General features: G+C 35.3%; 1 protein-coding gene and 1 long non-coding RNA gene across 2 annotated transcripts; one reads left to right on the top strand and one right to left on the bottom strand.

Moving 5' to 3' along the window:
* Nucleotides 1-5,421: 5,421 nt before the first annotated feature.
* LOC132101160 (extracellular calcium-sensing receptor-like) lies at nucleotides 5,422-8,729 on the bottom strand. Its single transcript, XM_059505874.1, has 6 exons — nucleotides 8,509-8,729; nucleotides 8,122-8,413; nucleotides 7,114-7,902; nucleotides 6,806-7,033; nucleotides 6,585-6,708; nucleotides 5,422-6,456 (listed from the first exon to the last, which is right to left on the bottom strand). The coding sequence occupies exons 1-6, from the start codon at nucleotides 8,727-8,729 to the stop codon at nucleotides 5,546-5,548; spliced, it is 2,565 nt and encodes an 854-aa protein (XP_059361857.1). The 3' UTR covers nucleotides 5,422-5,545.
* An 11,354-nt stretch (nucleotides 8,730-20,083) lies between these two features.
* Nucleotides 20,084-20,606, top strand: LOC132101362 (uncharacterized). Its single transcript, XR_009423165.1, has 3 exons — nucleotides 20,084-20,150; nucleotides 20,342-20,449; nucleotides 20,547-20,606. It is a non-coding gene; the product is annotated as an uncharacterized LOC132101362 (long non-coding RNA).
* Nucleotides 20,607-25,503: the final 4,897 nt, after the last annotated feature.

Below are 25,503 nucleotides of genomic sequence, written 5' to 3'. Positions count from 1 at the left end.
TGTTCGAGCTCACCTTTTTGGTTCAACGCTGCCGATGTGAGGTGACAACACGTCAGCTTTCGTCGCCGCTAGTTCTTTGAAGTCGGCTTGGTGTGTCCCGGCCTTTTTGAGCTGGGTCCTCTGCTGTTAAGAGAAACATGTTTATGTGTTTATTTTTCAGTTTTTCTTGCCACAGCTTGTGTTTGGCCTTGAAACTGTTAAGTTTGCTAAAGTAAAAAATATTGCTTAAGTTAAAATATTTTCATTCTTTCCTTCCATCTTTGTGTTAAGCTCATTTATGTGACTAAAATGTCTTTGAAATATGCAATCTTAACCCACCATGAGTCATCACTAATCTGTTATGGTGGGGTATTCAGTTAAAAAAGCTCATCTCTATAGATACAAGTAACTTTTTCAAATATTTACAAATTAGAAGCTGGATCAAGAGTCAAACTAAAGATAATTTTCCACACAGACCTGAGGAATCTTTACTTGAAAAATGCATTTTCAACTACAAATGTAATAGAATTAAAGGTTTAATATCTACAGTGTATAAAACCATAAATGACAATTTACCGGCTTATGCCAGATATACAAACAAAACAAGGTGGGAGTCTGATCTTGGGTGCACTTACACAGAGGAGAATTGGAACAGATTATTGGAATTGGCACAAACAAAATTGGTGTCCTCTAAACACAGACAAATTCAATTCAATATTTACCATAGAACATATTTTACGCCATATAGGTTAAGTAAATTAGGAAATGACATATCTGATCAATGTCAAAGATGCACCATCTCTGTCGGAACTCTTGTGCACATGCTATGGAGTTGTACCCGTTTGAAGCCATACTGGACTCACATCATCGCAGTAACCTCTCGGGTTTGTGGACAGGCTCTGGACGCCGACCCTAGGATTTGGTTACTGGGGGATGTAACCTTACTGAAGGTGAACTCAAATATGAAGCATTTTGTGTTACTAGCAGCAACGGCTGCCAAGAAGTGTATCCTGAAGGATTGGAAGCATGTCACCCCCCCCCAGCCAAAAACATTGGGCTAATGAATTCCTGTCGTACTGCACCCCAGAAAAAATCTACATTCTATCCGAGGAAAACTAGATGACTTTGAACTGATTTGGACTCCTTTTCTGAACATCCTGACCCAACTTGACATGACCACAGACTAGATGTAAATCTATGTTTATTACAGTTTATCTCTATCTTTATGATTATTTAATATCTTGCCTTGTGGAGAGAGGGTTTTTTGTTGTTTTTGCTGTTTTATTTACATACTATGATGATCGCATTTCATTGTACTGTATGGTCAAAAGGTCTTCAAAGGTGATCGTGACTTCAAAGGTGATAATCGGGAACAATCTGGACTTCAAAAGTGAATTGTGCCCGAGCGCATTTGACCCCCAAAGCCTAGGTTGTTTGACTAGTGTGATCACTCCATACCGTAATAGGTTTCACTAGATTCATCTTGTCATTCAGGTATTATCTGGTAGACAAATAATGCAACATCATTGTCATTTGTGTGTGCAAATTGAAAGATTCAGCTTTTCACATCAGAGCTGTGAGTGTTAATTTCATTCTACAAATAGAATGTTAATATGACAATTCTCACATTCAGATTTTCAACCTCTCGGGTTAAGCTACTGATATACCTCCATAAATAGTCAGATGTTGTTGTTGAAAAAAGAAAAAAAAAAGACACAAAGAAAAAATAATAAACACCAGCAGCAATCACTGTCCCCTCCAAAATGTTTAAAGTAAATTAGCATAAACAAACTAGTAAATAGTAGTAGTATTTTGAGGCTTCAGAGTGCCGCAAAATGAAAATTTGCATAGATACAATTAGAATATTCGACTCTTTAAACCATACTTCCTCTTCTTAGACAGCATACAATTATACATATTAAGCTAATAAATAAAAATATTCTACTTACCGAACTTGTATTCTGAGAAAATGTCCAAACTTTGGGGAGAAGCTGACCAAGATGGGTGCAGCCAACTTACATTTACATTTACATTTAATCATTTAGCAGACGCTTTTATCCAAAGTGAATTACAAATGAGAACAATAGAAGCAGTCAGGTCAACAAGAGAACAACAACAGTATACAAATGCCATGACAAGTCTCAGTTAGTCTAGTATAGAACGCATAGGTAGGTTTTTTTTTTTTTTAATTAAATGACAAGAAAAGGAAAAGGGCTAGTGTTAGTTGGTTAAGTGCAGGCGAAAAAGATGAGTCTTTAGATGTTTCTTGAAAATGAGTAAAGACTCAGCTGTACGAATTGAGATTGGGAGGTCATTCCACCAGCTGGGCACAGTCCAGGAAAAGGTCCGTGAGAGTGATTTTGAACTTCTTTGGGATGGTACCACAAGGCGTCGTTCACTTGCAGAGCGCAAACTTCTGGAGGGCACATAAGATTTAACCAATGAGTTTAGGTAAGTTGGTGCCGTGCCAGTGGTCGTCTTGTAGGCTAGCATCAGTACCTTGAATTTGATGCGAGCAGCTACTGGTAGCCAGTGTAACCTGATGAGGAGAGGAGTAACGTGAGCTTTTTTTGGCTCATTGAAGACAACCCTCGCTGCTGCATTCTGGATCAGTTGCAGAGGCTTGATAGTACATGCAGGAAGGCCCGCCAGGAGAGCATTACAATAGTCCAGTCTGAAGAGAACAAGAGCTTGGACAAGAAGTTGGGTTGCTTGCTCTGACAGGAAGGGTCTAATCTTCCTAATGTTGTATAAGGCAAACCTGCAGGACCGGGTGGATCTAGCTGTCCTCGAAGGAGTAATGGTTGATGAGCCCAGCTGTATAGAGAAGTTGTGATGAAGCAATGGGTTAGATGGAATCACCAGGAGTTCTGTCTTCGTCTGTCTGCAATGGCCTTCATGAGAATGACGAGATCTCGCAATAAGTGAAGTTGAGAACGTGATATTGCTATTGAATTGATTCAACACCTTTGAGAGTTGAGAGGACAAATACTCTAGTTCAGCCAACTTACAAATTAGTTGAGACATTGAAAACTTAAAATGTTAAGTTGAATGAACTGCAAGTTGTGTCAACATAAATCAATGAAACAAGTTTTTTTTTTTTTGTCTTTTTTTTTCTTGCTGAGCAAAACTTTTCTCCATTGAGTGGCCATTTCAAGCATCTGAGCAAAAACATTAATCTTTAAACCCTGTACAGCGCACACACACAAATGTCTGTTTGGGGTCAGACATTTTTTCTTTCTTTTTTAAAGAAACTTTAAAAATACATTAAAGAAACTTTATTCAGTAAGGATGTGTTAAATTGATAAAATTGATAGCAAAGACTTGTTAGAAAAGATTTCTATTTTTTTTTTTTTTAAATAAATGTTGTTCTTTTTAACTTTTTATTAATCAAAGAAAAAAGTAACACAGGTTCCAAAAAATATTAAGCAGCACAACTGTTTCAACACTGATAATAAATCAGCATATTAGAATGCCCCTTTTTTTTTGACAATAAAAATCTGTGTATGCACACTGGCCAGGAGATGACAGTGCCCACTGGAATCTGTAGAATGATCAATTTGGAGTGCAAATGTGCCATTTTGTTAAGTATTTCATTTAGTAGTGTTTCTATATCAGCAACCATGTCATCAATGCGATGTGTAATCGTGTTGTCAGATAACAGGATTTTGTTAATTTCTTTGACAGCGTCCTCCCCTATCATCACCCATGGGCGTCACTAGGCCATTTTTAGGGGGCTATACAGTGGAATACTGCAATAAGTTTAGTATATGACCCCCATTAATAAAACATTGTATACAGTACTGACCAAAAGTTTGGAAACATTACTATTTTTTATGTTTTTTTAAAAGAAGTTTCTTCTGCTCATCAAGCCTGCATTTATTTGATCAAAAACACAAAAATGTGAATATTGTAATATATTATTACAATTTAAAATAATTGTTTTTAAATTTATTATACTTTAAATTATCATTTATTTCTGTGATGCAAAGTTGAATTTTTAGGATCATTATCACATGATCCTTTAGAAATTATTCTAATATGATGATTCATTATCAAAGTTGGAAACAGTTCTGCTGCCTAATATTTTTTCAGAACATGTGATACTTTTTTTAGGTTACTTTGATGAATAAAAAGTAAAAAAAAAAAAAAAAAAAGAAGCTATGTTTTTAAAATATAAATATTTTGTAATAACAATATACACTACTGGTCAGTAATTTGGGGTGAGTAATTTTTTCTTTCTTTCTTTTTTTTTAAATAAAATCAATACTTTTATTCAGCAAGGATGGGTTAAATTGATAAAAAGTGATAGTAAAGAAAATATATTATTAGAATATATATTATTAGAATTTTTTTTTTTTAATAAATGAAGTTCTTTTTAACCTTTTATTCATCAAATATATTAGACAGCAGAACTGTTTCCAACACTCATAAATCAAAATATTAGAATGATTTCTAAATGATCATGTGATAGACTGGATGTTACATGTGACACTGAAGGCTGGAGTAATGATGCTGAAAATTCAGCTTTGCATCACAGGAATAAATTATTTATTTAAAGTATATTCAAATACAAAACGATTATTTTAAGTTGTAATAATATTTCACAATATTACTGTTTTTTCTGTATTTTTGATCAAATAAATGCAGGCTTGATGAACAGAAGAAACTTCTTTCAAAAACATTAAAAATAGTAATGTTTCCAAACGTTTGGTCTGTACTAATATTTTGCTACAAGCCTTGGATATGAGTAATTATTTCATTATTGAAAATTAATTTGTTAAATTATACAGGGTTACAAGTACATAAGTTATATATAAATTAATGCATTTACTGGAACAAACAAAACTATACAGCGCAGCATGAAATTGAAATGAATCACTAATGTCTGCCAGTTTTATAGAAGGTTTTGTAACAGGTTACATCTGCATGCATGCTAATAAATATCCATACAAAGGTCATGAAGTGATTACTACATTTTAGGAAAGTCATTGTCTGATATGGGGAAATTGTTTTTACAAATTTAATCCTAGAATTGTTTTTTTTTTTATGTTGCTGAAGTTATAATACAGTCAAAATAAATTAGTATGTACTTAATATTAGCATATGTATGAGGCTCAGTGTTTCACCTGCTTATATAAATTTATAGCATATGCATGAGCTAAACATTTAACCTTTTAATTACTTTAGAACTCATTTAAAACAATGTGCATTCTATAAAGTGCTATTTAAATAAAGGTAATAATATTTTAAATGTACGCATGTCTATACTGTTTACTGTTAAAACAACAGTAATGTAGAAAATGTAGAAAACTAAAGATATAAATTCAATACATTAAAAAGTAACTTCCATTTGTTGTTAACTGCAAAAAGTCAATATCATTTCTTATTAGAAAGTACATAATGCAGGTCCAGAATATGGCTGTGATGGAGATGGTCACTGAGAGTCCACTGTGTCTAGTGCTGACCCGGCCTACACTGCAGAGCCTGCCACAGCCTGTGGGAGAAATGCATTTGATAGAGCTGGCCTATTGGCCTTTAATCAGTTATATGATTAACTCTGGTTTCAAAGAGCTGTTGAAGATTTCCCCATCATTTGTTTCTTTGTGTTTTTCTCTGGTTTTAGCAAAATTATGTAACATTTTGGGGCAAATATGCAAAATAGTAAACCAAAACTTGAAACTAAAATGGCAAATATCTCCACAGCTACAGTAAATTTTCCAGGAGAACTGACATAAGCTGGGATAAATGTGAGCCAGACAGCACCGAATATGAGCATACTGAATGTGATGAACTTGGCTTCATTGAAGTTATCAGGGAGCTTCCGAGCAAGAAAAGCTAAAACAAAACACAAACTTGATAGCAGGCCAGTATAACCCAGAACAGCCCAGAAACCAAGAGCTGAACCTACATTACATTCTAGAATGATTTTTTCTCTATAATAACTTAAATTCATATATGGGAAAGGAGGGGATATTGTTAACCAAAGCACACAGACAATCACCTGTATTAATGTTAAGGAAACAACACTGAGTCGTTGCTGTGCAGGCCCAAACCATTTCATGACATCACTTCCTGGAAGTGTAGCTCTGAAGGCCATTAAGACTACCAATGTTTTCCCCAGAACACAGGAGATACAAAGGACAAAAGTGATCCCAAATGCTGTGTGACGCAACATACAGGACAGCTCAGTGGGCCGGCCAATGAAAATTAATGAACAGAGAAAACACAGTGAGAGCGAGAAGAGCAACAGGAAGCTCAGCTCTGAGTTGTTGGCTCTGACAATAGGTGTTTCTTTATGGAGATAAAACAGAAAAGATACCATTGCTGTTAATAATACGCCAATGAAGGAGAAAATGCAAAGCACCATCCCCATGATTTCTGTATAGGAAAGGAATTCAACCACTTTTAATACACATCTGTCTCTGCTTTCATTCGACCAGTACTCCAAATCACAAGGAAAGCAGTCACTAGAATCTGTGAAGGAATTTCAAGAAAATATTGTTTAAATGGAAAATGCATCATAAAGTTACATGACCAATGGACAGTATTATGCTCCACTTTGTCATACTTTAAAGAAAGTTAACCAGCATGTGCTAATTTACCTGTGCTATTACTGATTTCTCCTTCTGCACATGGAGTACAGTCATAACAGCAAACAGGCCGACCTTTCTGCACAGTCTTTCTAGTTCCAGTGGGGCAGCTTTCACTGCACACGGACACAGGCAACTGTAGCAAAATGTTCTTTCAATAAGATGCCCAAATAATGGTTTGATTTGTTAAATTAATTGCTTGTTTTCATGAAATTATTATATCATTGATGTACCTGTGCTCTCTTCCCTGCCCATAGTATGTGTTCCTGATTAACTTGAAGACGTTGCTCTAAAGGCAGTGAGCTGTCATAGACACCCACATTCTCAAACTGTAATCTTCCATCCTCAGCAGGCTGCCAGTTCACCAGGTCATATATTGCCACTGGATCACCACTTGCATCAAAAAATATATTCTCACCTGTTTTCATAGTGAAGCTCACATCTCTCATATATTGCAATACCTCAAAGGAAAGGCCAGAAACATCATTCATTTTAGTATGATTTTTCTACGATTTTTCTAAAATATTTTTTATGCTCTTACTTTTTTTGGTGTGGGCAGCTCTCCTTTGCTGTTGTTGGTGGATGATTTAAAGTCTTTTAAAACATTATGCAGTGTGTGTGCAACAGCATACACTGCAGTGTAAGCTTTATGTTCTATTCGTAGCTCAGATACATCAGTATATTCATTTTGCAGCTCTGCCAGTTTCTCTGAGCCAGTACAGGCATTACTACCACTGGTTCTGAAAGAACACTGAAAAGCTGTTTCCCAGAATTCCTTTAAAAGTTCATTTTTTAGTTCTTGATTAGGGTTCAGATTCACTAGGAACTCTCGCAGACCCAGAAGCTTGGCATTTACTACAGCAAAGCCCACAGCTCCAGAAAGGAAACTGTATTCCTTGGTTTCTGCAAGATTTCGAGATGTTATCCAGGATTCACTGCCAACCCACTGCAGCCCTGTGATGTTTTGTTCTGCAATTACTTTCACAAGGGGGGCAAAATCTCCAAATGAGATAAAAGCCACCACAACCCTGGCTGTGCCCTTTTTAATCACTTCCAGTGTCTTCAGAAACTGCTCTTGTGGATCAGTTCTTAATACAGCTTCTGAGTATTCAATGCAAATACCTTCTTGTTTTGCAGCCTCTTCAAATGCTGCTATCCCATTATTACCATAGTCACTGCGACTCCTGACCGTCCCAACCCAGGTCCAGCCAAAATACTTGACAAGCTGTGCCAGTGCTCTGCTTTGGTAATAATCACTGGGTATTGTTCTAAAGAAGGATGGATATCTTTTCCTGTTACTCAGGCATGTGCATGTGGCAAAATGACTGATCTGTAATTTAAAGAAGCAGAGTACATTAACCATATCTTTTTTAGATCCTTGTTTATGCACGATAAATCATCATTATACAGATAACATGTGTGTGTGTGTGTGTGTGTGTGTGTACACACACTGCTAAAATCTAACCAATATAAAACACTGATTTCTATATGTACACTTATTGTATATTTACACTTGTCATGCTTAATCAGTATAAGCAAGAGTTCTTACAACAGGTATGTTGAATGCCCCAACCACAGTAGCCAAAGCTATGGTAGGAGAAGATGTCGACTCTCCAACAATGGCCTGGACAGCTGGTGATCGAGAGCAGGATATATCACTCAAAATATTTTCATAACCATTCATCAAAGACATGCCTGACAGGATAGCCAATGCTATAGAGTTACAGGCATCGTATATTTTATAACCCAAAGAAACTCCAGGCAAAAGCTGTGTGCTGTTATTTATCTCCTCAATGGCAAAAATAAATGTCTGAGCAAATTTAAATTCACGCAAATTTAACCTGTGAAATTAAATAATTGGTTTTGTAAAATGACAAATATTTATCATTCATGTTATTTTTTTATTTTTATTAATTATATATATCATCATACAGACCTGAGGCATGTTGTTGGCTCTGGTTTGGAAGTGAAAGGGTGCATCTTTAGCAGAGCACTTCTGTGAATTGAGAAAATCGCTCCAATGTTGATGTCTCTTTCTGCAGAAAGTACAGGAAATGCAGAGTGACCAAGCAGACTGCAGAGTTGTGCTGAAGCTGGCACAAAGACACCATGCACCACCACCAGCAGTAGAAGCAGTGACACAGTGCTTTTTGCCATACCAGTAGTATGTATGAGAGACAGGAACCTCTGAGACAGAAATGGAAAAGTGCTGCATTTTATCATACCTTAAAATACCCTGTGGGATTGCCATATTGAACCATTTACATGTTTCATTATGGAGGAAAACAGCATTTGAGGGAAAATTAAAATTTATAGTTTACAGTTTATTTGTGCTGTTGTTTTCTTTTATATTATTTTGGTTTTATTTACTTTTTAAAATTGGTATCTTGTTTTAAAAAAGAATAGCATTTTCTGAAATTTCAGAATTCTGAAATTCTGAAAAATAAATAGTATGTTATTACAGTCATGCATTTTAGTGGTGACTTGTAAAATTTCTGCAAACACTAATAATTCAACATTTATTAGATAACGGCAAAAATAAATACAAAAATACAGATTTTGAATGTATTTTAGAATGTTTAAATATGAATTCAAAAAATATTTATCATAAGTTGTGAGGAGATAGTGAAGCATCAAGAAAAACAAACTGTAAATTAAATGAGTCCCTATTGACCCATATATGTGTTCATTGCACTTTCTTTCTTTAAAGGTGTCATGTTATGCAAGTTTTCCTTTCTCTTTGGAGTGTTACAAGCTGATTTTGCATAGATAAGATCCGATCTCTGAAGTTGCAAAGACTAAAGTATCAAAAACAAAAGAGATATTCTTTATCAACATTAAGACTCTGCCACGCCCCTGTAAATCGGCTCATTCAATCACTCCCCCACATGTCTGCATCATGATGTGGGAATATTTGCATAATGCCACCCAAATGTTCATGCAAAGAAAGAAGGCGTGGTTTCAGTAATAGCAGTTAGTGTTAAAGCACCCATGTCAGGGAAATGCTGTGTGTTTCCAGGCGAAAGCAAAAGCACTTTATTTGGCCTTCCGAAAGTAGATGCATTCAGGAATCTTTAAGATTACTTACAAGTTACAACAGAACCACAACACATTTTATGGACAACCGTTTAGTGAACAAAGGAGAGGAGGTAATTCTGAATTTGCTATGGCAATCTGGCAATTCTAACTCAACCACTGTAAGTATAGTTTGTTATTTGTTTAAGTTTTTGATATTGACTGTTCAGATGTGGAGTTTTGCACATTGCGCGCGTGTGTGTGTGTGTGTGTGAGAGAGAGAGAGAGAGAGACTGTCACATCACAGTACATTTACATTTACGCATTTAGCAGATGCTTTTATCCAAAGCGACTTACAGTGCATTCAGGCTATATATATATATATATATATATATATATATATATATATATATATATAATTTTTTTTTTTTATCAGTATGTGATTTCCCTGCAGTGGTGTATAGGTACCTGAAAGTCAAAAATCAAGTAAAAGTACAGATATCTTACCAGAAAATGACTTTGGTAGATGTTGAAGTTACCGTTTAGAATATAACTTGAGTAAAAGTCTTAAAGTATGTGATATTTATTGTATTTATTATTAAGTACAAAAAGTATTTTTTAACCCTTGTGCATTGTTCAAATTCACTACCCTTTCGTTATGTTCGGGATGAAAACATCCACTCAATTAAACTGCTGTAAAAATGTGTCAAATTTTTTTTGGCATAAATCTGTTAATCAACTTCAGTCCTGATCAAAACTACCAAATATTTTTTTTAAATGCAAGATTTTAACTCTTTAAATGCCAAGTTCATAAATGATGTCACTGATTTGGGGGGGAAAACACACAAAATGACTTATTTTTAATATAAAAGTAATTGTGGCTGGATTTTTTTTTTTACTTTTTATAACAGTCTTGGGCATGTCAAAGATTAGTAGCAACATTGGCTTTGATGCATTTTTAGTTTTGTGCAGCATTAGATTTAATTGTTTTCCCCCTAATTTGTTGTTGGTGGCTGTTTTTGCCCCATTGACTTCCATTATAATGACATTTTTTGATTTGCAAAGCCATGACACCATGACAATTATTGCCATGAGGGCAATAATTTCCTAAATATCAAAAACTCCACATGGACCAAAGACAAGCGATATAGTGTGTAAAAAGATGGATTTAGATGACTTCAAGATGCATACAGGTAACCACATATTTTAATTTTGGTTTAATTTGTAGCCATGCACATGAAAAAAAATATACTAATAAAAATATAGTAAAATACACTTTACTATAGTGGTTCAAAAGAAAAGTATAGTACTTAAAACTATAACTATAGTATTTAAAAATGTTAAAGTGATGCACAATAACCACAACATATACCATGCTTCACCTTAAATGTAGTTTTACTGTGGTATTTGTACGTATGGTAACCACAGCACTTGTCATTTTACCATAGTAGCTCTACTGCTTACTCGGTGTATGAAAAGCACTGTGCAACACAGCACTTACCATGGTTTAACCACAGTGACTGCATTTTTATGCAGTATTTGTAGTTAAAGCACATAACCACAACACTTACTATCGGTTAACGTCAGTACCTTTTTGTGAAGTGATTGTGTCACAGGACGGGGCGGGCCAATCAGGCTGCACCCACCCCTAAGACCCGTACCACCCTTGGGGAGTCGGACAGAAGCCAGGCAAGGATGACAGACAACAAGGCTTCAAGTAACACAGTATTTTATTGAGTATAAAAATGGATAAGGGGATCTAAAATGGTGAGTCTTCTGGGCAGGGTCGTTCCGTCCAGCGGACCCGGCGAGAGGCCCACAGAGTGCAATGTAGAGGGGTGCTCTGGTAAGTGGCTTCGCTGTCTTCCAATGGAAGGGACGAGTCGGAGCTCACGACTGGGAGGAGGCTGATATAGGACCGTTCAGGTGTGCTTTTCGGGTGACGTACTCCCTTCTTCTTCCCAGAGGGAGGACGGGTCGGGATTTACGAGCGGAGGGACTGTGGTGGAACAGTTAAGGTGCGTGTTTTGGGTACGTAATCCTCCTCTTCTACAGATGACGGGCAGAGAACTGACGGCTGAGGAGCCCCACTGCAAGCAGTCAGGTGAGTATACAGACACGTAATCCTCTTCTTCTACCAGTAACAGACAGAGAACTTACGGCTGAGGAGCTTCAATGCAAAGCAGTCAGGTGAGTATACAGGTAGGAAATCCTCTTGAAGGGCTGGCGGACACAGAGCTTACGACGGGAGAACTTCGCTGCAAAGCAGACAGGTGAATACACAGGTATGTAATCCTCTTCTTCAGAAATGACAGACAGAGAACTTACGGCTGGAGGACTTCACTGCAAAGCAGTCAGGCGAGTATTCAGATATGAAATCCTCTTGAAGGGCTGGCAGACACAGAGCTTACGACGGGAGAACTTCGCTGCAAAGCAGACAGGTGAATACACAGGTATGTAATCCTCTTCTTCAGAAATGACAGACAGAGAACTTACGGCTGGAGGGTTTCACTGCAAAGCAGTCAGGTGAGTATTCAGGTACGAAATCCTCTTGAAGGGCTGGCAGACACAGAGCTTACGACGGGAGAACTTCGCTGCAAAGCAGACAGGTGAATACACAGGTATGTAATTCTCTTCTTCAAAAATGACAGACAGAGAACTTACGGCTGGAGGGCTTCACTGCAAAGCAGTCAGGTGAGTATACAGGCACGTAATCCTCTTGAAAGGCTGGCAGACACAGGGCTTACGAAGGGAAAAGTTTGCTGCAAGCAGACAGGTGAATACACAGGTATGTAATCCTCTTCTTCAGAAATGACAGACAGAGAACTTACGGCTCGAGGACTTCACTGCAAAGCAGTCAGGCGAGTATTCAGGTATGATATCCTCTTGAAGGGCTGGCAGACACAGAGCTTACGAAGGGAGAACTTCGCTGCAAAGCAGACAGGTGAATACACAGGTATGTAATCCTCTTCTTCAGAAATGACAGACAGAGAACTTACGGCTGGAGGGCTTATCTGCAAAGCAGTCAGGTGAGTATACAGGCACGTTATCCTCTTCTTCTACAGATGACAGACAGAGAACTTACGGCTGGAGGGCTTCACTGCAAAGCAGTCAGGTGAGTATTCAGGCACGTAATCCTCTTGAAAGGCTGGCAGACACAGAACTTACGAAGGGAGAAGTTCGCTGCAAGCAGACAGGTGAATATACAGACAAGTAATCCTCTTCTTCTACAGGTGACAGACAGAGAACTTACGGATGGAGGAATTTACTGCAAAGCAGTCGGTTAAAGCATTCACCTATGTGTCCCTTTTCACAATGGGCTGTTAGGTAATACACTCAAATATCTGTGGAGTACAACAGTGTTAGCCTCTTCTTACGTCTTAGAACGTGATAGAAAACTCAGCTAAGTAATGGACATCCGTCAGGTTTAAGTTCACACTTCACACATCAAAACAGTGCATCACATCACTTCATCACTGCAATTCAACACTCAGTGGGAAATACATATATAGATGGCCGTTGCCCATTTTCTGACCTGGCATTCACATCAGGAAGTCCCATAGACAAGAGCTAGCCCGGTGTTCCGTTGTTATTGTATTGGTCCAGCGGGAGGCAATCGCGGCGAACATTAGTTCCGCCTTGACAGTTGAAATTTTGTCACCTCGTGACAATTGTAATTCAGGATTTTTTCTGTCTTGCAGTTACGTCAGATCACATACTCCACAACAAACTGTAATCCAGTAATTCTTTTAAACCATCTCTTGTAAAAAATATATATTCATTTCACCTGAAAGGGAAGACCAAAGGAAGGCCAATCATGGTATTTGAATTTTGGCAGAAGACCAAAAGCTGCCAAGGCAAACAGTTCCAATGGTATGTCTGTGTTGATCTGAGCATCTTGAATGAACTTTACTGCAGTTACATTTTGCCCAGCATGTCCTAATTCTTCAACATTGGTTTACATACTGTACTGCAGAGCCCCATGAGGAAAACCCCCACAAAAGTCTCATGTCAAAGTAGTAATAATTCATACAACTTAACAAGTCAGCAAATTCATATGATATTATACAAGCATATTGTACTATTTTTACCCCTAATGCTAACATTGGCCATTGCCTCAACTCTCATGCAGATTGTGCACATTGTAAGTACGTAGTCGGAGTGTTTATATCATACATTTTATATTAAATCCATTGTATTCTTTATTAATCTTTACAAACTGGCTCAGTGTTTTCCCGTTCCAAAGGTACATGATATCTGTCCACACCTCACAGTCTGCCTCTCTGTCCATGTTGATCTGTTTAAGAAGCAAGAGTCTGGAAATGCTAGTTTAACTTGTCACTGTGAGCACTTCTGTCAATATGTGTATTATATTGACAGGATATAAAATATTATTTGACATCTTATGACGTTCTGTAAACAAATTATCTTTTTATTTGTGAATATTAAATGTTTTTTAAGGGGTTTTTATTGCATATTTCTAAGTTACATATTTATTTCCATGTACCCATTAATTACTTTATCAATCAGTCGTTGTTTTAAGTTGTTATATATCACTATAACTGCTGTTTTTTTTGGTTGTGATTTAAAAAAAAAATTTTTTATAGTGGCACAATTTGGAGAGAGTGCTGTTCTGGGCACTAGTCTTGGAAAAGTTTGAAAAATCAATAAAAATGTGTAGTGTGTGTTTAATATTCACGTAGTTTAACTGGCAGGGCTAAGAATGGCAAGTTTGTATGGTCCATTTCCATTAAACGTAAAATCGATTAATTTTACCTTTAATTCACTATAATTGCACTGTAAATGTTACAGAAGCAAAATTGAATAGAATAAAAAAAATGGATGTTTGAATAATTATTAGAGGGATTTTTTTTTTTTTTTGAAAGTAAATGGAATTTTTTGGCATTTATTATTTATTTTTCACACAGTATATTCATACTTTTGAGTTTAAATAATGTACATTAATATAAGTGTAAACAATGTATACAATGGAAAACTTAACACCATTGTTTGAAAATCAAAAAACATAAAAACACTAAATCAAATCTATTGCTGCATCAGGATAACCACACAATGCAATCTGTTGTTGCAGTTTTATATTGAGTGGAGACAAATAAATCTTTAACTGATAATCTGTCCATTCACCCCAAGAACCTGGAAGGTCCTGTCATAAATGACCATATATTGACAAGTTAGTGTAATGCCTCTGCTCAACTGGGTTGCCATTGGCTTTGAATTTCTATTGGCACTCACAGAGCTCGCTATCTATTAACCCAAATTAAAATATGTTTAACTCTGTAAAGGCAGTTTTGCTGTTATTATTATGTCAGTATTACCTTCAGTTAGCAATTCCGTGTTGCTATGTCATGAGAAATGACAACTTTACTGAGATCCTAACCCTAACCCTGAGCATGACATTATTAAACTACAAATACCAGCGCCATGTTTTTCTTAAGGGTGTTTCTTATGAGTCTTAATGTAGTTTAAAATGTTTCATAATAAAATGAGGGAAAATACAATCTTTTTTGAACAAAGGAATATATAAAACAAGCGGCAACCTCCCGCTCTCTCTTGTGAAGCCCATACGGAAGTGACTTAAATTGTAATCAATCGACTGGCTGCTAGAGGCTGGCTGCAAAAGGGAGTCAATCCCATAGACTCCCCTTGTTAAAATGCCCAACTTTACAGCAAAAATAAATAAATAAATAAAACCTTTACACATTCAGTTTCCTGCCTGCTCATCATCAGAGCTCTCCTGGTTTTTTTTTCCTTTTGCTTGCTTCTCCATGTCCCTACCATAGATTTCTTCTTTCATAACTTAAGAAGAATGATGCTGTGAAGAAGAATTTCCCTAAAGGGACAATAAAGTCTAAAGTCTTAAACAATTTGCAGTTGTTATCCAGCACCCTACAGTACAACTCATGAACAGTGAAACTGATTGGACTATGAGATTGGTGGTGTGTGGAGGTTCTGTGATAACATTTGATTGATGGTAACGGTGAGAGCAATCCATGGCTCGGGTGGCTGGAGTCTCTGAAGATCCTCCTCACAAACAACCTGGTATAAATGTCCTGGAGGGACAAAACGTATTTAGGGTTTGGTAAATCAACAGAGTATTTTTTTATATATATATATAATTGTTGCACTGGACTTACCATTGATTCTTCCAAGTATGAGTCTATGCAACAGCGATTTAACATTCTGACTGGAGAATTTTACATTTTGAATTTAAAAAAATCTAGGAGATGAATAGGAAATGTGATCAAAAAAAAAAGAAATGTGTGTACAATTTAAAAATCCCCCACAATGCAGAAAAAAGCACAGCATCATTGGGTAAAACTATAAAACATCTAGAGTGCAAAATCAACACACCAACTCACACACGTGCAGACACACACACACATGAACTGGTGTGACTGTAACACTGCTAGGTAACATAAAATGGTAACACTTTACAATAAGGTTCTATTAGTTAACATTAGTTAATGCATTAGTTAACATGAACTAACCATGAATGACACCTCTGTTCAGCATTAGTTAATATTTGTTAACGTTAACTCACACATGTACTAATGCATCAATTCACACTAACAGCACGGTTATTTAACATTAGTTAATGCATTAGTTAACATGAACTATCCATGAACTAACCATAAACGACACCTCTGTTCCGCATTAATTCATATTTGTTAACGTTAACTCACACATGTACAAATGCATCAATTCACATTAACGGCACGGTTAGTTAACATTAGTTAATGCATTAGTTAACATGAACTAACCATGAACGACACCTCTGTTCCGCATTAATTCATATTTGTTAACGTTAACTCACACATATACTAATGCATCAATTCACATTAACGGCACGGTCAGTTAACATTAGTTAATGCATTAGTTAACATGAACTAACCATGAACGACACCTCTGTTCCGCATTAGTTAATATTTGTTAACGTTAACTCACACATGTACTAATGCATCAATTCACATTAACAGAACGGTTAGTTAACATTAGTTAATGCATTAGTTAACATGAACTAACCATGAACGACACCTCTGTTCCGCATTAGTTAATATTTGTTAACGTTAACTCACACATGTACTAATGCATCAATTCACATAAATAAGGCATTGATTTGTTGGTAAACATAACTCTACAGCGGAAAAATGTTGTTCATGTTTATACGCACTTTACTATTACTTGCATTCAAATAAGCATTTATTAATGGATTGAGTGAACCTTATTGTAAAGTGTTCACTATTTCAACATTAACTGATGTGTTACTAACATTTGTAGACTCTTTATTGACATGACTTACCATTAATAAAGCATTTATTGATGGAATTTATGAACCTTATTGTAAAGTGTTCACTATTTCAACATTAACTGATGTGTTACTAACATTTGTAGACTCTTTATTGACATGACTTACCATTAATAAAGCATTTATTGATGGAATTTATGAACCTTATTGTAAAGTGTTCACTATTTCAACATTAACTGATGTGTTACTAACATTTGTAGACTCTTTATTGACATGACTTACCATTAATAAAGCATTTATTGATGGAATTTATGAACCTTATTGTAAAGTGTTCACTATTTCAACATTAACTGATGTTACTGACATCTGTAGACTCTTTATCTACATGACTTACCATTAATAAAGCATTTATTGATGGTATTTATAAACCTTATCGTGTACACTATTTCAGCATTAACTGATGTGTCAGTAATATTTGTAAATGTAAATGTGTGAAAGCCATTCATTATTAACATTTTCTGGATGTTGAGAAAAGACCTCTTTATTACATTATCAGAACTGGTCAACATTGGCAATCTTTGCCAGAACAAAACATACAAAACAAAATTTTTAAGGACAAAACAAAATGTGCTGCCCTATCAATTCAGGCCTAAACAAGGCAAAATATATTATTGTAATAAACATGGAAAACACGTATATGGTTCTTTTTTTTTGTGACTTTTTATAGCATGAAAATTGACTATTTTCTTATCGGAAGCAACTTCCCATCCGTTTTCATTGTTTGTATTATGTTTGCAATGTTCTCATCGGCCATGATTGCGTCTTGACATTTCTGGGTTATGTTTGATAATTTCTCTCCCTTTTCCTGTTTTTCATGGATTTCTGCATATTTCTCTGGTGCTGCAATCGCCAGTTCAGCAATAGCTGCACTCTGCACGATTGTGTTCCGGTCAACACCATACTTCCGGAAAGCTTCTGCCATGTTGCTTCCTCTTTTGAAAATCTCCAGGACTGATTTGTACCGCTTTACCACCTGCCATGGATCAGTAACTAAGACAGTAAAAAAAAAAAAATTTAAAAAAAGATTTTTTTTAAAAGAAGAAATTTCGGCAATTGTTATGTTTCTAGTGATCACATTTTAAGAACACATTCCATTCATGTGTTTAATGGTAAACTACACAACACAGATTACAAAACACAAGTTTTCCATTCCTGATATATTAAAAAAACATTTATTAAATTATTTCAATTTGCACAACCTACCCCTTTGACAGAATTTACTCATTTGCTTGTTTTTTTTCTGTTTTTTCACTCTTTTCTTTGCTTTCTTTCCCTTCTTCTTTCTTTTCTTCTTCTCCCTCGAAGAGTCTGAGCTAGATGACTCTGAGTCAGAAGACTCAGAAGAGTCAGAGTCAGTGGAGTCACTTTCTGAATCGATTTTCATTCTTTTGGGGATGTCTGCAGGCTTATCTTTAATTCTGTCAGGAATGTCGTTGTCCATTTTGATGGCTTTAATCGGGGAAGAAAAAAAAACAGTTAAAAGTCATATTCTGTATGCCTGCATTTGTGACTATAGGTTACATGTTAACTTCACTCCAAATGACAAAAAAGTCCATATCAACATCACCACTGCCTGTTACATCTATCTTAGTTCAGTTTAATACGTGGGTTTACCAGATTTACCACATTTTATGTATTTAAAGAGAGATTTTAACACTAAAACAACACAAAACTTTCACAAAAACTTTACCTTCTGACAGCTGTTGTCTAAGGAAATCTCGATCTTTTGTTAAATCTTCTATTTTCTCCTGCAGATACTGACATTTCACCTTCCAGGTGTCAGTCTCTGCCTTGGCTTTAGCCAAAGCTATAGACACAGTGGGCGCTGCTTCAATGGGTATATCTATAAAGAAAAAATAAATAATAATAATAGGCTATTTAACAACAAAATCATCCTGATTATGTTACACACACAGAGGGAGGGAGGGAGAGGGGGGTTGGAGGGACTCTTAAGGTTTACTTAGTTAAAAATTGTAAGTAAAAATCGTTTCGTTTTCTCAGTTATTTCTACTATTCAAGCCTGGATCAACCGTTTTCTTGATGGTCTCATTTGTAAAACTTAATTAGTAGCTATCTAAAGTTAGCTAGTTGATAAACGTGCATCATTTACCGGATTTTTCTGTGCGTTCATCCCGAGACAGTTTTTTCTTCTGTCTCCCTCTGGTCTGATGGTTTAAATTGTCATCCGTTAGTCCACTCTCCATCATCAAACTTGCTTTGGCATTCGACACCTGTTTATCAGTCTCCGCTGTATAACCGCTGGCCGCTCTATTTATTTATTTATTTATTTATTTTTGCCGCAAAGTGCTGAAGGATTGTGGGTATGGTAGTTTTTCTTTAAATGAACTGCAGAAATTAAGCTTCTTTTTTTCTTTTTCTTTTTTAACGAAGCTGAAATAACAATGACTGATGGCTTCGATATAATAACAGCATTTAAAAATTTGAAAGTGAATAATACGTTTGTCTTGTTTTGATTTAAAATTGTATTGCTAAAAATCTCTCGGGATTTGTACTTCCGGAAGGAACGCTACTTCCTGATGAAAAGCCGAAAAGCCCGCTCAACTCCCACGCAAATTAACAGATGCAACGGCGAACATCACGTACAATCCAGTGACACATCATGTAAGATTTGATTACAGCTTTTAAAGACTGTATGTAAATCTAAGAATTGTAAATTATAAATGTTACATAAATGTATGTTTCTTTCTTCAGCTCTAACATGAAATGTAGCCTATATAGCACAACACTATAATTGTTTTTCTGATATATTTATTCTTTAACTATTTTATTAAATAAATAATTCTATATATTAGAATTATAACATACTGTATATTCATCTTTATTCATGAAATGCAAAAATGCATAAAACCTTACCATAGTTAATCAGATAATATTTACATTGTTTTCAGTCAATGTATTTGTTTTGTGTGTTGAGTAGGCCTATGTCTAAACCATCTGTTGCATGAATACTAAATATTAATGTATTAATTATTATTATTATTATTTTAAATATACTCTTTTAAATAATTGTTTATGTATTTATAAGGTGACATGGCTCCGTCATTAAATCGAAAATTGCTGTCAATGATTGAAGGACGTCAAACAAAGAGGAAGAAACTGAAGTTGATTAAATGGCTCCAGAAAAAAAAATTGCTTAAACCAAAAATGAAGTGCAATTTATGCCAACATAAAATGAAGCTGACTCATAAACCCAACAAAGCAGACAACTATGTTTGGTAAGTATTATTATTATTAATTTAAAATAATTGCATGACCAGAGCTTGCTTGATTAAATTATCTTTTTAATAATTCATAATTTTATTGTCCAGACATAGCTGGACAATTTTAAATGTCAGCTATGGTTTTAGGAAAATTTAAACAAATATGACGCAGAGTCTTACTAGAATCTTTTATAACATGTTTAAAGGTCCTGTACACGAAACAGACATAAGGGAAGGTTCAAGTCAGTGAGGTATGGATCACTTTTTGCCAAGTCAAAGTGTAATTTATTCTCCTGGATGAAGTTCATATATCGGTATGTTTAAAACATTTTAATTGAAGTTTTAGTCTAATTTTGAAAGTAGTTGAACAGAAATATGACCACTAAAGTTTTGTCATTTTTTTTAACAAAGGTTTGCTCAAGGCCTTCAGTTGAGACAAATCGACATGATTGAAGATGGCATTGCTGGAAGCTAACGTACACTCAGCAGCATGGCCAAAAAAGTTCGAGCTATTTGTAAAGAATCCATGAAGTTGTATGCCAGAAGGAAGGGCCAAATGATAGGACAACCCAGGGAGTTTGTTATGATTGATGAGAGCAACTTCCGTCACAAGCGAAAGGTAATTTAAATATTCCCATAAAATGTATCTTTATTTTAGATTAATAACCTTAGTTATGTTAGTTAAATTGTGTTTTACATTATGTACTTTGTACATTTGGCAAAATTTGCAATTTGGCTAAACAAAAAATACCCAGTTTGGTAACACTTTACTTGAAGGGGTGTGCATAAGACTGACATGACACCATCATAATCATGACATGACAGATGTCATAAATGTGAAGGAGGTCTTATGCATGTTTATGACAACTGTCATTAAGTGTCATTCGCTCAATTATGACATTTTTTAATGCAAATATGACATTGTTTGAGATGTCTTTGTTATGACAACTTGACATAAACCAATACATCATAATCTGTCAGTGTCTTTGTCATTACAACTTGACATTACCAAGACAACATAAATTGTCATAAATATGTCATAAACATGACATAGCAGATTAACTATCAAACTTAAAGGGATAGTTCGCCAAAAAATGAAAATTCTGTCATCATTTACTCACCCTCAAGTTGTTTCAAACCTGTATGAGTTTATTTTTTCTGCTGAACACAAAAGAATATATTTTGAAAAATGTCGGTAACCAAACATTTGATGGACCCCACTGACTTCCATAGTAGGAAAAAAAAATACTATGGAAGTCAATGGGGTCCATCAACTGTTTGGTTACCGACATTTTTCAAAATATCTTCTTTTGTGTTCAGCAGAAAAAATAAACTCATACAGGTTTGAAACAACTTGAGGGTGAGTAAATGAGAACAGAATTTTCATTTTTGGGCGAACTATCCCTTTAAGAAACCACTAGCTTTATGGGTTAACATTACATTAAACTGTCATGTGATTGGTTTTGACATTGGCTGTCATGAGGCCATTATAACTGTGTCATGAATGTTTTTCTTGACCTCAACTACAGTGGTACAAATTTAATTTGTCATTAAAATGTTATAATGGCTTCATGACAGCCAATGTCTAAACCAACCACATGACAGTTTAATGAAATGTTAACCCATAAAGCTAAGTGTTTGATAATTAATCTGCTATGTCATGTTTATGACATATTTATGACAGGTTGTGTTGTCTTAGTAAAGTCAAGTTGTCATAACAAAGACATCTCAAACAATGTAATGTTTGCATTAAAAATGTCATAATTGAGCGAATGACACTTAATGACATTTGTCATAAACATGCATAAAACCTTCATATTCATGACATGTGCTATGTCATGATTATGATGGTGTCATGTCAGTCTTATGCACACCCCTTCAAGTAAAGTGTTACCAAGAGTTTTAAGTGTTAAGTTCAAAGAGTGTTAGATTGATTGTTAGGCCGATGAGTGTTAGAATGTATAGAAGGATTGCATTGTTTTGAATGATGTATGCCTTGTTTCCACCGAGCGGTACAGTATAGTACAGTACGATTCGTCATGGTAAACCCTGATCCGGCTTGCATTTCCACTGCCAACAGTGGGCCAACCCTTACTTGATTGGCGCGGTGTATGCCTGAAAGAAACGAACAATATAATTCTTGTAAAGTAGAAAACAACACAGAAAATAACAATGGAGTGCATACAGTATAGCAGATCTTGTTCTTGCTTCTCGGCTGTCCTTCTGCTTGTCACAAGAAGAAATGGTATTGTGTTTCAACTGTATTAAAAATGGCTCCTCTTGTGTTATCATTCCTCTTATAGCAGGCGCAAGTGTTGATTATCTGTCAACAAATCAATGTTCTGCTAACTCCACCCTTTAGTACCGGACTACTGTGCTACGTACCCCAATGAAAGGGTCTCAAAAAAGTGGTACGGTATGGTTCGGTTCAGAATTAGGGTATCATTCACATCTTCTGACAATCTAAACAACAAAAATTGAGTACCGTACTGAACTGTACTGTGCCGTACGGCTCAGTGGAAATGAGGCATTCTATACATTTGGAAGCTTTGTATTTTTAAATATTGTATAGTTGTATACTTGTTTTTCAGTATAGACGTGGAAGGTTCGCAAAGACTTGGCGTAGAAGAAAGTGGGTCTTTGGGATGCTGGGGGTTGCACCAAGAAATAACAAGCCTATTCTGAAACTCGTTCATCGAAGGTCCCGAAACCATCTTATCCCACATATTGTACGACATGTGCATCCTGGAAGTTCCATACTTAGTGATGAATGGCGTGCTTACAGAGGGGTACTAAGCGATCTTGGCTATAACCATTTTCCTGTGAAGCATAATCAGTGTTTTGTAGATCCAATAACAGGCAGCCATACACAAAATCTGGAAAGAGCATGGTTAACTTACAAAGGAAAAATATGGCGTCTTAGAGGAAATAGGACAGAGGACCTACTAAAACAACATCTAAAACTGATAGAGTGGACTTACTGGCTTGGAAATCGGCACAAAAATTGTCCTCTTGGAAGACTGTTGAAGGATATTCATCGAAAATATCACTTTTAAAACACAAAGCTGATAACTCCCCGAAGCCCATTATTTCTCCAGCCTAACTTGACCATGCTGGCTCACTCCCAGATCATCCTTATTTTTACTCTTTTGAAACACCTCTTCCATAGTCCCATTCATTGATACAAACAGTATATATATTTCTTATTTTGTACATTTTGTAATTCTGCTGCAGATGATTTTTCTTGCTTCAAACACTACAGTTGTACAAATGAATTTCCAATTGTCTTTTTATTAATTTGTAATATGTATACATTGTTAATTGAGACCATTGTTATGTAATGTAGTAAAGGTTTTGAAAATGCAAGTGATGTGTGACTTTCACTCATTTAAGGTCCAGTAAAATCAATAATCACTGCTTTGTGTCAAATCTACAAATGTAAGTACATCAATTTACAATAAGGTTCATAAATTCCATTAATACATGCTTTAATAATAGTAAGTCATGTTAATAAAGAGTCTACAAATATTAGTAATCCATAAGTTAATGTTGAAATAGTGAACACTTTACAATAAGGTTCATAAATTCCATCAATAAATGCTTTATTTATGGTAAGTCATGTCAATAAAGAGTCTACAAATGTTAGTAACACATCAGTTAATGTTGAAATAGTGAACACTTTACAATAAGGTTCATAAATTCCATCAATAAATGCTTTATTTATGGTAAGTCATGTCAATAAAGAGTCTACAAATGTTAGTAACACATCAGTTAATGTTGAAATAGTGAACACTTTACAATAAGGTTCATAAATTCCATCAATAAATGCTTTATTAATGGTAAGTCATGTAAATAAAGAGTCTACAAATGTTAGTAACACATCAGTTAATGTTGAAATAGTGAACACTTTACAATAAGGTTCATAAATTCCATCAATAAATGCTTTATTTATGGTAAGTCATGTCAATAAAGAGTCTACAAATGTTAGTAACACATCAGTTAATGTTGAAATAGTGTACACTTTACAATAAAGTTCACTCAATCCATTAATAAATGCTTATTTGAATGCAAGTAATGATAGTAAAGTGCGTATAAACATGAACAACATTTTTCCACTGTAGAATTATGTTTACCAACAAATCAATGCCTTATATAAAAGAGTGTTGATAAGGTACACAACAGTATTTTTACATTTAGGGTAACATAGTGAGTTAGAAATGTTCATATATAGTGTGTGTCAACTGCTGCGTAAACTAATGTAAATATGTACAGTTTAACCCCTACAAAACAGTACAGCTATTTACAGGCATTGTTCATGGTTAGTTCATGTTAACTAATGCATTAACTAATGTTAACCAAACGTACTGTTAATGTGAATTGATGCATTAGTACATGTGTGAGTTAACGTTAACAAATATTGACTAATGCGGAACAGAGGTGTCGTTCATGGTTAGTTCATGTTAACTAATGCATTAACTAATGTTAACTAACCGTGCTGTTAATGTGAATTGATGCATTAGTACATGTGTGAGTTAACGTTAACAAATATGAATTAATGCGGAACAGAGGTGTCATTCATGGTTAGTTCATGTTAACTAATGCATTAACTAATGTTAACTAACCGTGCCGTTAATGTGAATTGATGCATTAGTACATGTGTGAGTTAACGTTAACAAATATGAATTAATGCGGAACAGAGGTGTCGTTCATGGTTAGTTCATGTTAACTAATGCATTAACTAATGTTAACTAACCGTGCCGTTAATGTGAATTGATGCATTAGTACATGTGTGAGTTAACGTTACCAAATATGAATTAATGCGGAACAGAGGTGTCGTTCATGGTTAGTTCATGTTAACTAATGTTAACTAATGGAACCTTATTGTAAAGTGTTACCCATAAAATCAATAATTCAACTACAAAAAATTATTGAAAAACTAAAACTTCAAATCAACATTTAAAACAACAAAATATATAAACCTTGACAAAAAAGTAGTCTTTGAGAATGCCTTAATATACATTTCAATCCACAACCTAATAAAAGTAAACAATTATGTCAAGTCAAGTCACCTTTATTTATATAGCTTTAAACAAAATACATTGCGTCAAAGCAACTGAACAACATTCATAAGGAAAACAGTGTGTCAATAATGTAAAATGAAAGTTGAAGGCAGTTCATCATTGAATTCAGTGATGCCATCTCTGTTCAGTTTAAATAGTGTCTGTGCATTTATTTGCAATCAAGTCATCGATATTGCTGTAGATGAAGTGACCCCAACTAAGCAAGCCAGAGGCGACAGCGGCAAGGAACCGAAACTCCATCGGTGACAGAATGGAGAAAAAAACCTTGGGAGAAACCAGGCTCAGTT

This window comes from Carassius carassius, chromosome 23 (assembly GCF_963082965.1).
Source record: "Carassius carassius chromosome 23, fCarCar2.1, whole genome shotgun sequence".
Taxonomy (NCBI): Eukaryota; Metazoa; Chordata; class Actinopteri; order Cypriniformes; family Cyprinidae; genus Carassius; species Carassius carassius.
The sequence above is the reverse complement of the archived record's forward strand: the minus strand, read 5'-3'. Positions and strand labels throughout refer to the sequence as shown.

Excerpts from the sequence above, each read along its gene's own strand:
- LOC132101160 (XM_059505874.1), bottom strand. The coding sequence starts at position 8,729 with ATGGCAAAAAGCACTGTGTCACTGCTTCTACTGCTGGTGGTGGTGCAT. Across the intron at positions 7,903-8,121 it reads GGGCATTCAACATACCTGTT|ATCAGTCATTTTGCCACATG; the intron begins GTAAGAACTCTT and ends TTTAAATTACAG. Across the intron at positions 6,457-6,584 it reads AGAAATCAGTAATAGCACAG|ATTCTAGTGACTGCTTTCCT; the intron begins GTAAATTAGCAC and ends ATTCCTTCACAG.